Genomic DNA, 13,398 nt, shown 5'->3' with positions numbered 1-13,398 from the left:
TCCCTAGTCGGTGCAGGATAATGTTAGTGTGCTAGGATCGCTGGTGTGCTAGGATCGCGTGGACATGGTGGGCCAAAGGGCCTGTTTTACGCTGTATCTCTAAACTAAACTGCTTAGTTCGATTGTTCAAAACATTCACTAATGAGCATCACTAATATGCATGCAATATCAGGACAAAATATAGATCAATCTCAATTAATAGTGTGAAAGAAGGACAATAGATCCACTTAAAATTAATAACAATGGTCTTGCTGATAAAATTGCTGCCAAATCTAATTGGTTATATCAAGTGCAGCATCTGCCACGGCTACCTACCTCCAGTCCAAAACCAGAATAAAAGTGCTCCGAAAAATATTTATAATTATATTTAAATTAATACTTAAAATTAATAAATGTCTTGCCAATAAAAGTAGCTGCCAAATCTAATTGGTGATATCAAACACAGTGTGGCAGCAGTCTCTGACACTGATCTCCAGTCTTTTCTTTTGATTGGTAACCTTAAATCAGAACAGAAGAGCTACCAACATGTTTTTAGTACTGTGTTTACTTTAAAACAACAGAATCTTTATTTGCACTTAATTCTCCTTTCCATTTACTAACAATACAGAGGATCAGGTAAACAAATATGGCCCCATCAATTGTAGTCAGCACAATGCACGTACAAAGTAACATTAAGAATCCCACTTATGAGCACACTGATGCCCACACAGAGTTTTACTGCAGCTGAGGTAGGAAGTCCACAGAAATGTTAAGGAGACCACAAATTGAGATATTCTTTGCTTGATGTGTTTATAGAATCTAGAAACGATGGGCTTAGAACACTTTCTCAGCAGGTTTACAGTTCTAATAAGCACTACATTTCTCGTCAGAGTTCAATGAAAGTCAATCTACGGAAGTACAGAATCCAAAGAGAATTCAATATCAGAACAAAAACCAAGTGGTCTGAAAAAGTTATTAAAGTTACAGGCACATTGATTAGACAAATATAGACAGGAATGAACTGTAGTGCTGTGGTACCCGTGCTTGCATTGGACACAAATTGCTCAATGATATTATACTGCTGAAATAAGTCAGTTTGTGGCTTAACTGTGGAACAACAGCAATACAATAATAATACTCATGTTCACTTTGCATCTGCTGTGGTTGGTGGCAGTGAGAATATGGACTGGTATATCTCACTAAAAATGTACTCATTCCTTTTCCTCGTTTAAAACCTCATTTAAAATCCTGCAACAGACAAGATTTTGGTGCACATCATCCCAATGGCCGGATCAAAGTTTTGAAACTCTCCACTTTGCATTTCGCACAGACTTCAGTATACTTGTCCCAACGGCACTTAAAGTCTTCAGGAAAGGAAAATGTATTACTACAATCCTAATGAAGTCTTCAATAGAGCTGCCATGTTCAATGGAATGCTTCCTTCACCTGTTTAAAAGAAAGGAAATTGATATTATAAACTAAACTGGAATTACTATGCTCCAAAAATATATATTTATAAAACACAATAGCGCACGCAGCTGGTAGAGCTGATGCCTCAGCACCAGGGACTCGGGTTCGTACCTAATCTGTGTGAAGAACGTGGTTGAATGAGTCTGATCATGCATTTCCATCCCTTCCATTTAGAATATGAAGCAGCAGTCACAGCGCCAGTCACAGATTCAATCCCAACCTTGGGGTGATGTCTGTGTGGAGTTTGCACGTTCTTCCCATAACCCCAGTAGGTTTGTTCCCTCATTACAAAAGACGCATGGTTTTGTAGGTTAATTGGCCTCTGTAAATTGCCCTCCAATATGGAGGGAGTGGATGAGAAAGTGGGATAACATAGAACTAGTGTGAAGGGGTAATCGCTGGTCGGCTTGGACTCAGTGGGCTCAAAGGCCTGTTTCTGCGCTGTATCTCTAAACAAAAATTAAAAAGCCAAATCTAGGAATCACTAGTTTATATAGTCAGCATTTTGTAATATGATTAACATTTTCTCTAAGCTAGTTAATAACAAGGGAACACAAGCACAAGGATGAGGAGAGGATAATCCTGCCTTTTGATCCCAAAGAATAGCAAAGTAGGCTCTGAGTTGCGCTTTTACCTCAGCACCACCCTACCAAGTGAATCAAGAGTTAATGTCCAGTAATCGATCTATCGAAAAAAGACACAAAGTGCAGGAGTAACTCAGCAGGTCAAGCAGCATCCCTGAAGAATATGGATAGGTGACGATTTGGACTGGGACTCTTCTCGAGACACTTGGGTGTCGCCCTGAAACGCCATGTACCCATGTTCTCCAGAATTTTACATAATTCAGTGGAGTACTCCTCTCCCTCATCATGAATTCACCATACTTGACAATGCCTCATCAACATCATGCTGCCTTAGGAAAGGAGCCAGTATAATCAAGAACCAGTTACACCCTGCTTATTCCGTCTTCTCCCTTTGGGCAGAGGATACAAAACATTGAAGGCACCTGCCACCAGATTCAGAAACAGCTTCTTCCCTGATATTGAATGATTGATTTCCTTATAAGCTAACAATGTGATCCCAATCTCCCTCCCTACCTCATTGCAACCATTGCACTTTTTTTTTGTCTGCAATATCTCTGGAACTGTGGCACTATATTCTGCACTCTAGTTATTTTTCTCTTTGTAGTACCTGTTGTATTTGTATGCTTGACTATACTTATATATGATATGATTTGACTGGGTAGAACAAAAAGTTTTTCACTGTATCTTGGTACACATGACAATAATACATTAATAAAAATTTACAACTTGGATGAACAGAAATGTAGACTTTAGACTTGAGGTCCAACATAGAAACAGGCCCTTCAGTCCACCGAGTATGTGCAACCAGCGATCAACCCATACGCTAACACTATCCTACACATTTGGGACAATTTACAAAAGCCAATTAACCTACAAACATGAACGTCTTTGGAGTGTGGGAGGAAACCCGAGCACCCGGGGAAAAAGTGCAAACACAAACAGCACCCATGGTCAGAGATGGAACCCCGGCCTCTGGCGTTGTAAGGCATTGCTAGCGTGCTGCCCAAATTTCTTTAGAGGGAGGCATACTGTTGGAATTCTCAATCCCATTCAGACGTGGAAGCCGAGACTTTGAGATGATTAAATGCACAAATCAAGGAACTGCAGATGTTGGTTTCCAAAAAAAAATAACGAAGTGCTGGAGTAACTCAGCAAGTCAGGCATCATCACTGCAGAACGCGGATATGGGACTTTTCAGGTCGTGACCATTCTTCATCCAGAGACGCTGAGTTACACCAGCACAGTCCTTTCTACTTACTTTATTGCCTGTGTAATATGGCTCACAATTTATCAATTGAGAGCATGTTATAATTTAAGTATCACATGAAAACATGCACCAGCTGACTTGACTGTCCATCCTGGTTCTGCAGGTGGGAGCAAGGTTTGCAGGAACAACTGGAGAATCAGACCCAGTGGCAAAGGTACAAGAGACTGACAGTAACATGGTGAAGATTCAATGGATCAAATGTCTTTTATTGTCATGTGTACCAATTAAGGTACAATGATATTTGATTTAGGCTGCTGGTTGATTTGCAAGCCACATACATTGCTCTTGGATAATCAAGAGTTGACTGTATTGTTAAAATACGTTTAGTAGTTCACATTTGTTCAGTAGTTCCAGGATGGAAAAATCAAATACTAGAAGGCAAAGCTTTAAGGAGAGAGGGACAAAGTATTAAGGAGATGTGTGGGGCAATTTTTTTATTTTTATACAAAGGTGGTGAGTGCCTGGAACGTGCCGCTGGGGAGTGGTAATAGATTAATTCGCTAGTGGGGTTTAAAAGACATTCGGTGAGGCCTATGGATATGGATTACGTGCAGGTAGATAGGTGGCATCATGTTCATCTCAGAAGGGCCTGTTCTTGTGTAGGAAAGAACTGCAGATGCTGGTTTAAATTGGAGATAGGCACAAAATGCTGGAGTAACCCAGTGGGACAGGCAGCATCTCTGGAGAGAAGGAATGGGTGACGGTTTGGGACGAGACCCTTCTTCAGACACTTCCTCCAGCATATTGGCTCTGTTCTTGTGTTGTGCAATTCTATTTTCTGGATGTAATGGTAAAAAATATGCAGGTTCTCTTTTTAAAAATAAAGTAGAAACTGGTAAGTTAACACAAACAACTTACCTTGAACAGAGATGGAAAATCAATCATATTAAACTGCCTAACTCACCCGTTTCGGCTGAAGTCATTTCTTGTTCCAGTTTTAGTTTATGTTCCCCAATTTTAAGCATGGACTCTTCAATCGTGTCTTTACTAACCAGTTTAACAATGTGCACTATCCTAGAAACAAAAACAAAAAAACACATAACCAGAGTGTGATAACTTTCACTTCAAACAGAGAATTCATATCTTTTCAAATGATATTGCTTTGTCTTGGGAGTTAATTTTTTGTCAGTTTCCCTACTTCCTCTGAAGATAAACAGGAATCTCTGCCTCTCTCAAATCTAATATATGCTTTAGGAAACCATTGTTTGAACAAGACATCTTGTTTTTGCAGCTGAACTTCATCTGCTTGCAACAGATCTTGTATGATCCAAGGTGGAGCTCAACTCGGGCGAGTCTCAGACTTCAAACTTAAACTGCAAACTCTAAATCTACATTCATTACAATCACTCCACTCAAAATCTTTATTTCAACAGACTGTACTTTATTTTGCACTAAATGCTATTTCCTTTTTTTCTTTATCTGTACACTAATGTTGATGGCTTGATTGTAATCATGTATAGTCTTTTATACTACTGTATGCTGGCACACAACAAAAAAACATTTCACTGCATCTCGATAGGCATGACAATAATGCACTAAAGTAAACAGATCTGCACCTTGAAGTCATTGTGACTTCAAAATCTAAAATATTCAGAAACTCATGTGATGAATTAGAGATCTCTAGCAGATAGCCTCATAAATGGCAGAGAGCTTCTGCTTTGAACCATTCCTGTCCATGTGGTGAAGCGAGGTAGTTCTGGCATTTTTACTTTGAAATACAATTTTACATTCAATATCAAGTTTTAGAATCTGCTATGGTACAGGGTAAACACAAGGAACTTCACATGCTGCAAACTTGCATAGAACATGAAGTACAGGAGTAACTCATCGAGTCAGACAGCATCTCTGGAGGACATGGATAGGTGATGTTTTGGGTTCAGAATGATTGTAGTGGAGGAGAAAGGAGTTCTCTCCCCACCTTTGTTGCACCTTTCTGTGCCCCGCTACAATCAGTCTGAAGGAGGGTTAACTGAAAAGTCACCTGGCCATGTACTTCAGAGATGCTGCCTGACACGCCGAGTTAATCCAGCACTTGGTATTCTAATGGTAGCGGGTATACTTTTTGGAAATGCAAAATAATTCAAATATTCACTGTGGTCGATGAAGTGTCAAATGGTTTGGCTGTCATTGAGTTACACAGCACATAAATATGCCATTTGCTCCAAGCTGGTCTGTGCCTAGTGCAATGTTTCTTATCAACCTATTAAAACCTCACATATTTACAAATGAAATTCTTATTCTGTCATCAATAAGCTGCGACAAAATCCGAATTGAAATTTTGTAAAAAGGCCCTGATATTTAAATGCAGTAACAAGCATGGAAATAAGAAGACAAAGTTACCCAGTCCAATATTGGAATTTAGTAATAAAGCAGACCATCAATAATAAATGCACGCAACTATTGTAGTACATACAACATAAAGTGTTCATCCGTGAGGGAGGCTTTTGGCTTAAATGAATGGACGCGACTTTCAATAACATATTTTCACAGATGACCCAAGAACTTGATGCTTGCGATTGACAAAGGTTGCCGCATGGGCAGGAAAATAACAATCAACACCTTTTTTCCAAGAAAAAAGTGCTATTGAGTAATCGCAATACATTGAATACCAGTGAAGGATCAACATTGCACACAGGGATTACTCGGAAATGCAAGCTTCCACTTGTTATCTAATTTGCCTTCTTTTAAGAACGACTGTTAAAATCAGGAATGGATTTGCACCCTGGATTGGTGAAAATGAATCCTTTTGAAAGCTTTAAAGAAAAGCCGAGTCAAATGGTAAATTCAATCTTGGGTTTGTTTTAAATAGGTGAAGGCTCATACAAGCCTTTTCTTCATGCTCATCAAGATTTACTAGCACATTGCCCTTTTAACCAGTATGCTGCTTGGGTGAGAGGGTATTAGCTACAGGGAGGGGTTGGGCAAATTTGAATTGTTTTCTCTAGAATGCTGGTGATTGAAGGGAGTCCTGATAGGTACATAAATAATTGAGATTGAGGGAGACAGTCAGAACCTCCCCTTCCCCCCCCCAACCCAAGATGGAAATGGCAAAGATTAGAGGGCATAGCTTTAAGATAAGTGGGAGGGGGGTTTAAAGATGTGTAGGCAACATATTTCCCCTCCCCAACACAGGAGGCAGTGGATACCTGGAACGAGGTGCCGTGTATGGTTGTGAAGCAGATACGGCAGTGGTGCAGTGGTGTACGAGGCGTTTAGATGGACATAGGGAAATGGAGGGGTATGGATCACGTACAGGGAGCCAAGAATAGCTTAACTTACCATCAGGTTCGACAGTGACATTGTGGGCCAAAGGAGTCTGGCTGTCTGTCTATATGTATACTATTACTAAAACATTCATCTTGACCACTTCCAGTCTACTGTGTAATTAAATTTGCGCAAAAACAATCCCCCATAGCGCTACGATTTTTCGCCACCTTACTCACCATTCTCCTCTGCTGCAAGTCAAATACATTTTATTCCGATCGGTGAAATAGTACAAAAGTTATGAAGGTTTAAAGATCGTAAAAAACGCCCCTTCCGGAACCCGCTGTCAATAACGCGGCGAGGAGAATGAAAAGCTGAAGAGTGTCGAGCAGCTCGCAGGGAGTCAGCGGCTCGCTGAGAGTCAGCTGCTTCTGCGGCGACCAGCCGGATGCTACTGAGTTGAACCGGAAGCCTCTGAGTGAAGCCAGAGTGGGACTGGGATCTGCTGCGTGAGGCCGAAAGCTGAAGGTGCGGGGTGAGTATAGTGCGAGCCCCCCCCATTTCCCTCACCCCCCTCCCCTACACACCACCCTCATACACAAACTAACCACCCCCTTGATGTTAGATTAATATTATTCATTCGCTCCTTTTACCCAATCCCTGCCCTATCCACTTATGCATAGCCCCCAACTCACAGGCGCATCTAGAGAGGGAGAATGAGGGGGGTAGAGAGAGAGGGGGCAGAGACACAAAGAGAGGGGCAGAGACACGGAGAGAAGGGCAGAGACACGGAGAGAAGGGCAGAGGCACAGAAGGGCAGAGAGAGAGAGGGGGGGAGGAAGAGAGCGAGAGAGAGGAGAGAGAGGGGGGGGAAGAGAGAGAGAGAGGGGGGGGCGAAGAGAGAGAGGGGGGTAGGGAGATAGGGAGAGAGGGGGAGAGGGAGAGAGGGAGAGAGGGAGAGAGGGAGGGAGAGAGGGAGAGAGAGACAGTGTAATCCAGCCTATTGCACTTTATGGTAGTGAAGTATTTGGTCCGCTCAGTCACCATAGTTATAATAAATGGGAAAAACATACAACGGAGGCCCTGCATGCGGAATTTTGTCGGAACATCCTCCGTATCCAAAGGAAAACACCAACAAACGCATGTAGGGTGGAACTAGGCAGATACCCACTGATAATAAATATCCAAAAAAGTGCACTAAATTTTTGGAATCACCTTAAATCTAGCCCCCCAGATATCTTCCAGTTTAAAGCCCTTCAAACACAAGAGGGGAACCCAGAAAAGAGTTCCCTGTGTCAGTTGGTACTGAGACTAACTACCCCTATTCAGTTAAACCCTGACCGGCCTCAGATCAATACTGACCCCCAATCACCAGTTAGAGTGAACCAAATTATCAAACAATATAAAAAACGTATTTGGAACATTGGAATAAAGAAACCAAAAGCCAAAGCAGATTAGAATGTTACCGTGCCCTATAAATAGATTATAAATTGGCAGACTATCTCTCAACTGTTAGAGACATAAAGCAGAGACAGACCCTCACCAAATACAGGTTAAGTAACCACTATTTGGCAGTTGAAAAAGGAAGACAGAAGGGATTCTGGCAACCAAGATAAAACAGAATATGCGGCCAGTTTGACAGATGAGGTTGAAACAGAGGTGCACTTCCTCCTAAAATGCAAAAAAATTGACAAAACAAGGAAAGCATACTTTGACAAACTCAATGTGGCAACCTCTGATTTTAAAGAACTAGATGATACATCAAAACTAAGAATAATCCTTGGCGAAGGAAATACAGCACATCTTGGTGCACAATACGTAACAGCATGCCATAACCTGAGAGACGGTGAATGACCAACATGCACATATGTACGCACACACTAATTGACATTAACTAACACTAAGAAATTAATATTGAATTGCTAAACTTGCTATTGTGTTGTACTGCTTACAGCTGCAAGAAGGTGTAGCAATCAATAAAGGGCAATGTTTTTTTATCATGCCAATAAAGTTTTTAAATTGAAATTGAAATTGAAAAAATTGAGAGGGGGAGAGGGGGGGGGGGGGAAGAGAGGGAGAGAGAGAGAGAGAGAGAGAGAGAGAGCAGAGAGAGAGAGAGAGAGAGAAAGAGAGAGAGAGAGAGCAGAGAGCAGAGAGCAGAGAGAGAGAGAGAGAGCAGAGAGGGGGCAGAGAGAGAGAGAGGGGGCAGAGAGAGAGAGAGAGAGGGGGGCAGAGAGAGAGAGAGAGGGGGCAGAGAGAGAGAGAGAGAGAGAGGGGCAGAGAGAGAGAAAGAGAGAGACGGGCAGAGAGAGAGAAAGAGAGAGGGGCAGAGAGAGAGAGAGAGTGTGAGAAAGAGGGTTGGGGAAAGAGTGGGGGAGAGAAGAGGGGGGGAGGGGGATAAAGGGGGAAGAGTAGGGGGGGGGAGAGAAGGGGGGAAAGAGGGGAGAGGAAAAGAGAGGGGGTGGTTATTTGAGTCTTTCCAAATCAACAGCAAATTTTTTTGAAAGTGTTCAAAAATCTGTCAAAATTCACGGAGTAAATAACCGCAAACTTTTAAAATTGTAAAGAAATTAGTACCGGAAAAAAAACGGGAAGTAACAAACGGGGAAAAGCAACGTTAGAAATGTATATTAAATTTAAAAAGTGCTGTCTTTGAAATGAAATGTTTCCAGTGAGACACCGGAAAGTCTTTAAAGAAAAAAAAAAAATGCAACGTTTTCGAAGTTAAACCAAAACAATAAAGTTCAATCGTGCTCTTATCTTTAGAGATGTGGAAGTCAGCATTAAGCCTCGTTCAACAAAGTGATATCATGACCGTTGAGAAAGTTCGGGAAAAGCAAGCCAGGAAGCCTGTGAGCGCTCGTGACTTTGGAAGCCCTCGGAAGACCTCGGAAGCTGCAGTACAGAGCCCACTTGCTAGTTCTTTCTGTGTCTTTTGAAGAACCGGGGAGGGAGGGGTGATGGGGGGAGGGGGGTGACGTCACCTGCTGCGCGTGGAACATAGCGCAGCAGGCCGCGAGGAGCACTCGTTTATTTTCCAAGTTATTTGAAAGTTTTGAACATTTTCATAAATAACTCGAGAAATAATGCATGAAATGTTCAGATAAGGCGATTTTTTACATCACGGCGTAAATCTCTATAGGAATAGGTAAAAATGTCACCGTTAGCACGTCGTGTTTCCGAAGAGAAGTGAAACGCACACGAACATCGCACAAATACACAAAACACATAAATAAATAAATAACTGCCCATGCAGCTCTAATCAGCTCCAGGATATCATTCAAGATCGCCTCAGAGCTAATGCTTTGTTTAACTACAAAGTGCTGGAGGAACTCAATGGGTCAGGCAGCATCTGGGGAGGGAATGGACAGGTGGTTTCAGATCAGGACCTTTCTTTCTGAAAGATTGGAGGGGGGGGGGGGGGGGGGGGGGGAGTTGGAAAAGCTATATAGGGGCAGGCCAAAGCCTGGCAAGTGACAAGAGGAGGCTGTGTTCAAGAAGGAACTGCAGATGCTGGAAGATCGAAGGTACACAAAAATGCTGGAGAAACTCAGCGGGTGCAGCAGCATCTATGGAGCGAAGGAAATAGGCGACATTTCGGGCCGAAACGTCGCCTATTTCCTTCGCTCCATAGATGCTGCTGCACCCGCTGAGTTTCTCCAGCATTTTTGTGTACTGACAAGAGGAGGCTATTTGGTAGATGGGTAGAGTAAGAGACAAACACTGTAGGTTTGGTCAAAGGAGACCAAAGTGGGTCAGATTAGCAGGAGTGACATGTAATGCCAGACGCAGGGATGTGGGTGTAAGGTGATGTAGAGAGTGATAAAAGGGAAATGGGAGGTCTGGGAAGAGAGATCAGTGCACAGAGGAAATAGGAGCAGGGTGATTAGGGTGGGTGGGAGATGGTAGATGGCAAGTTGGGACCACTTCAGCGTAGAGTTGGTGGGCATAGGAAAGGAGGAATGGGTGTTACATGGAGTTGCAGAATTTGTCTGAAGAGGGGTCTTGAAACGTCAGGTCAAGCACCTTTTCTCCAGAGATGCTGGCTGGCCCACTGAGTTACTCCAGCTTTTTGTCTCTATCTCTGGTGTAAACCAGCATCGGTAGTTCCTTCCCACACACTCGATATTCATACCGTTGTGATGTGTGTTATCCTGGTGGAATATAAATACTTTAATCTCGTGGAGAGTTCTCCCAAGAGATGGGGAACTGCATCAACAAGTCACTGATTTTAAACTAAACTGGAGGGGCAAACCATCACTGCTGAATCAGTGTGAGATAAATGCTTTAGACAAGGCCGAGATTTTGGCTGAAGCCATTTTTCTTTCCATCTTACTTTTTCTGTCCTACTCGGTGGCATCGATCTTCAGCCTGTTTATCATTGTAGGGATTGCAGTCAATGTCATGAAGAATGACAATGTTGGCGGAGGTGAGGTTTATGCCCAGGCCCCCGGCTTTGGTTGACAGCAGGAAGATAAAAATATCCATATCCGTGTTAAACTGGTCGATCAAGTGGATTCTGAAACAGAAAGCGAGTTGAAAAGCAAGTAAATCAATGAGATGCAGGCTGTATAATTTCCACACAACTACTTGCAGGTACTATCACAATGTTTAAGAAAATGTTTAGACAGGTACATGGATGGAATAGGTTTAGACGGGTTACAGGCAGATGGGTTTAGTGTGGATGGGACACGTTGGTCGGAGCATCCTCTGCAGTCCGTCTGTCTTTTTTTTAATGTTTTGTCTCGTTTGAATGTAGTTTTTATTTTATTTTTTTAAACTGGGTATGGGTGTGGGGAGCGGGGGGTGGGGAAACTTTTTAAATCTTTCCCCTGCACGGAGAACCCGATCTTTTCTCTGTCGGGTCTCCGTTGTCGCTGGGGCCGAGCACCGTGGAGCGGCCTCCAACCGGAACGACCTGGGGCTCCAGTCGCGCAGCTGCGGACTTACCCACCATCGCGGAGCTGGCCGAGTTCGGAGCGGGAGGAGCTGTGGTGGCGCGCTGCTGCGGCCCGACCCAGGAGATTCGGAGGCTCCAGCCGCCGGCCCGGTGGACGGTGACACCGGGAGCCCGTGGGTCCCTGCTGGGAGACCGTTTTTCGGGGCTTCCGCAACGGCGACTTCTCCCGCCCGAGTTGCGGGGTTGAGGATGACCTGGTGCGGGGCCTTACATCGCCCGGCGCGGCTTTAAATGGCCGCGGGACTTGTTAGCGCCCGCCGGGGGCTCCAACACCAAGACCCGGAGCAGGGCCTTGCATCGCCCGGCGCGGCTTTATAATTGCCATGGGACTTATTTACCATCGCCCGCCGTGGGCTTTGACTCTGACATCGGGAGGATAACGAGGAGTGCGGGGGAGAGATAAGACTTTGCCTTCCATCACAGTGAGGAGGAGATTCACTGTGAAGGATGTTTGTGTAAATTGTGTTGTGTCTTGGTTCTTCTTCTTGTTTGTATGACTGCAGAAACCAAATTTCGTTAGAACCTCTGGGTTCAAATGACAACAAATAAATTATATTGTATTGTATTGGTGTGGGCAGGTTGGGCCACAGTAATGCATATGTATATTATCCATCAATATGCATCACTATTTGTTTCTGAATGTACAATGTTAATTTTTGGCAAATAGTACGCTGAGCATTAAAATCCTCATGCAGAAACAACGAACTGCAGATGCTGGTTAGTGCACAAAAGGACACAAAGTGCTGGAGTAACTCAGCAGGTCAGGAGGCATCTCTGAAGAACACGGGCAGGTGGTCAATCTGGAGAAGGGTCTCGATCCAAAACGTCACCTAACCATGTTCCACAAAGATGCTGCCTGACCTGCTGAGTTACTCCAACACTTTGTGTTATTAAAATGCTCATGTTGGTCTAAACAACTATGTTTCTTTTAAACTTACAACCAGACATCATAACTATACATAGTGTTACCTGTCAGAGATTTGAGTTTTGCCATCCAATCGAAGGTATCTGTGCTTATGGTGCTTCAAGAAGACTTCTAGAATATCCAACATCATTGTAAACTGGCTAAAAAGAACAACTCTGGAACCCTGGTAAGAAGAAATTTCAGTTTCAAAATTGCTACAACTTGGACAATATCTGTGATTGGAGATCACTTCGATATATTCTCAGATGGTGCTATGAAAATGGAATTAAAGTCATCAAATTCTGTGACAACGGGATACAAAGTTATTTATCTTAGAATACTTGCAATAATTGTTCATGGAAGAAAGCAAAAGTGCAAAGTTCACATAATTCATTTGCCTACAGTCCACAAGTAAATAATACTAATTAAAACACTATCCAGGCTGGTCCATGGGAAAATTAAATCCTTTGATTTTTAACCAAAACACTTACAGCATTTCATTTGCTGAAATATTGATCAAAAAAGTTAAAAGTTAGGTAGTCGACATTCAAACTGAAAAAATGTGTAGGAAAGAACTGCAGATGCTGGTTTAAATCAAACTTCAAACTAAGAAAACTTGTTTCAAAACACTGCTGCACTAAAACGCTGACATTATTTGCGATATGTGTACGCCATTTAATTTATATAAAAGTTGTTACAAGAGCAGAAAATCCCAAGTTATTCTAAATTGGGCTACCCCTGGTGTCTTTAATAAAGATAATGAGTTGATATATTAAAAATAAAACATTACCTCCTCTTTGAGTGTTGAGAGTACATTCTCCAATATTTGGAACTTTCCCGAATCCAACAGCAAGTCAGTTTCTAATTGAAATGTCTGTATGCTGCTGAATTCTTGACACAGATGGTGCAATTCAAAATCGGTCATCACCATCATGTCTTCAAAGATGAGATCGGGATTGGCATCTCTGTGAGTGGGCTCCTAGAAAGGAATTGGCAGTAAAATGTGAATCGACAATTTACTAGCTTATTG

At 42.7% G+C, this 13,398-nt stretch overlaps 1 protein-coding gene across 3 annotated transcripts in view; it reads right to left on the bottom strand.

Annotated features, from left to right (window-relative positions):
- Nucleotides 1-526: 526 nt before the first annotated feature.
- Nucleotides 527-13,398, bottom strand: part of smarcad1 (SWI/SNF-related, matrix-associated actin-dependent regulator of chromatin, subfamily a, containing DEAD/H box 1) — a 96,010-nt gene continuing 83,138 nt past the window's right edge. For all 3 annotated transcript variants that reach the window (XM_033022451.1, XM_033022458.1, XM_033022442.1), the window contains 5 exons: nucleotides 13,159-13,347; nucleotides 12,434-12,552; nucleotides 10,841-11,023; nucleotides 4,205-4,314; nucleotides 527-1,425 (listed from right to left, as the gene is read on the bottom strand). In XM_033022451.1, coding sequence (XP_032878342.1) covers nucleotides 1,367-1,425; nucleotides 4,205-4,314; nucleotides 10,841-11,023; nucleotides 12,434-12,552; nucleotides 13,159-13,347 — 660 coding nt within the window. In that variant the 3' untranslated portion in view covers nucleotides 527-1,366. The remainder of the gene's footprint in view (nucleotides 1,426-4,204; nucleotides 4,315-10,840; nucleotides 11,024-12,433; nucleotides 12,553-13,158; nucleotides 13,348-13,398) is intronic.

The sequence above is a fragment of the Amblyraja radiata genome, chromosome 1, assembly GCF_010909765.2.
Source record: "Amblyraja radiata isolate CabotCenter1 chromosome 1, sAmbRad1.1.pri, whole genome shotgun sequence".
Classification (NCBI taxonomy): Eukaryota; Metazoa; Chordata; class Chondrichthyes; order Rajiformes; family Rajidae; genus Amblyraja; species Amblyraja radiata.
The sequence above is the reverse complement of the archived record's forward strand: the minus strand, read 5'-3'. Positions and strand labels throughout refer to the sequence as shown.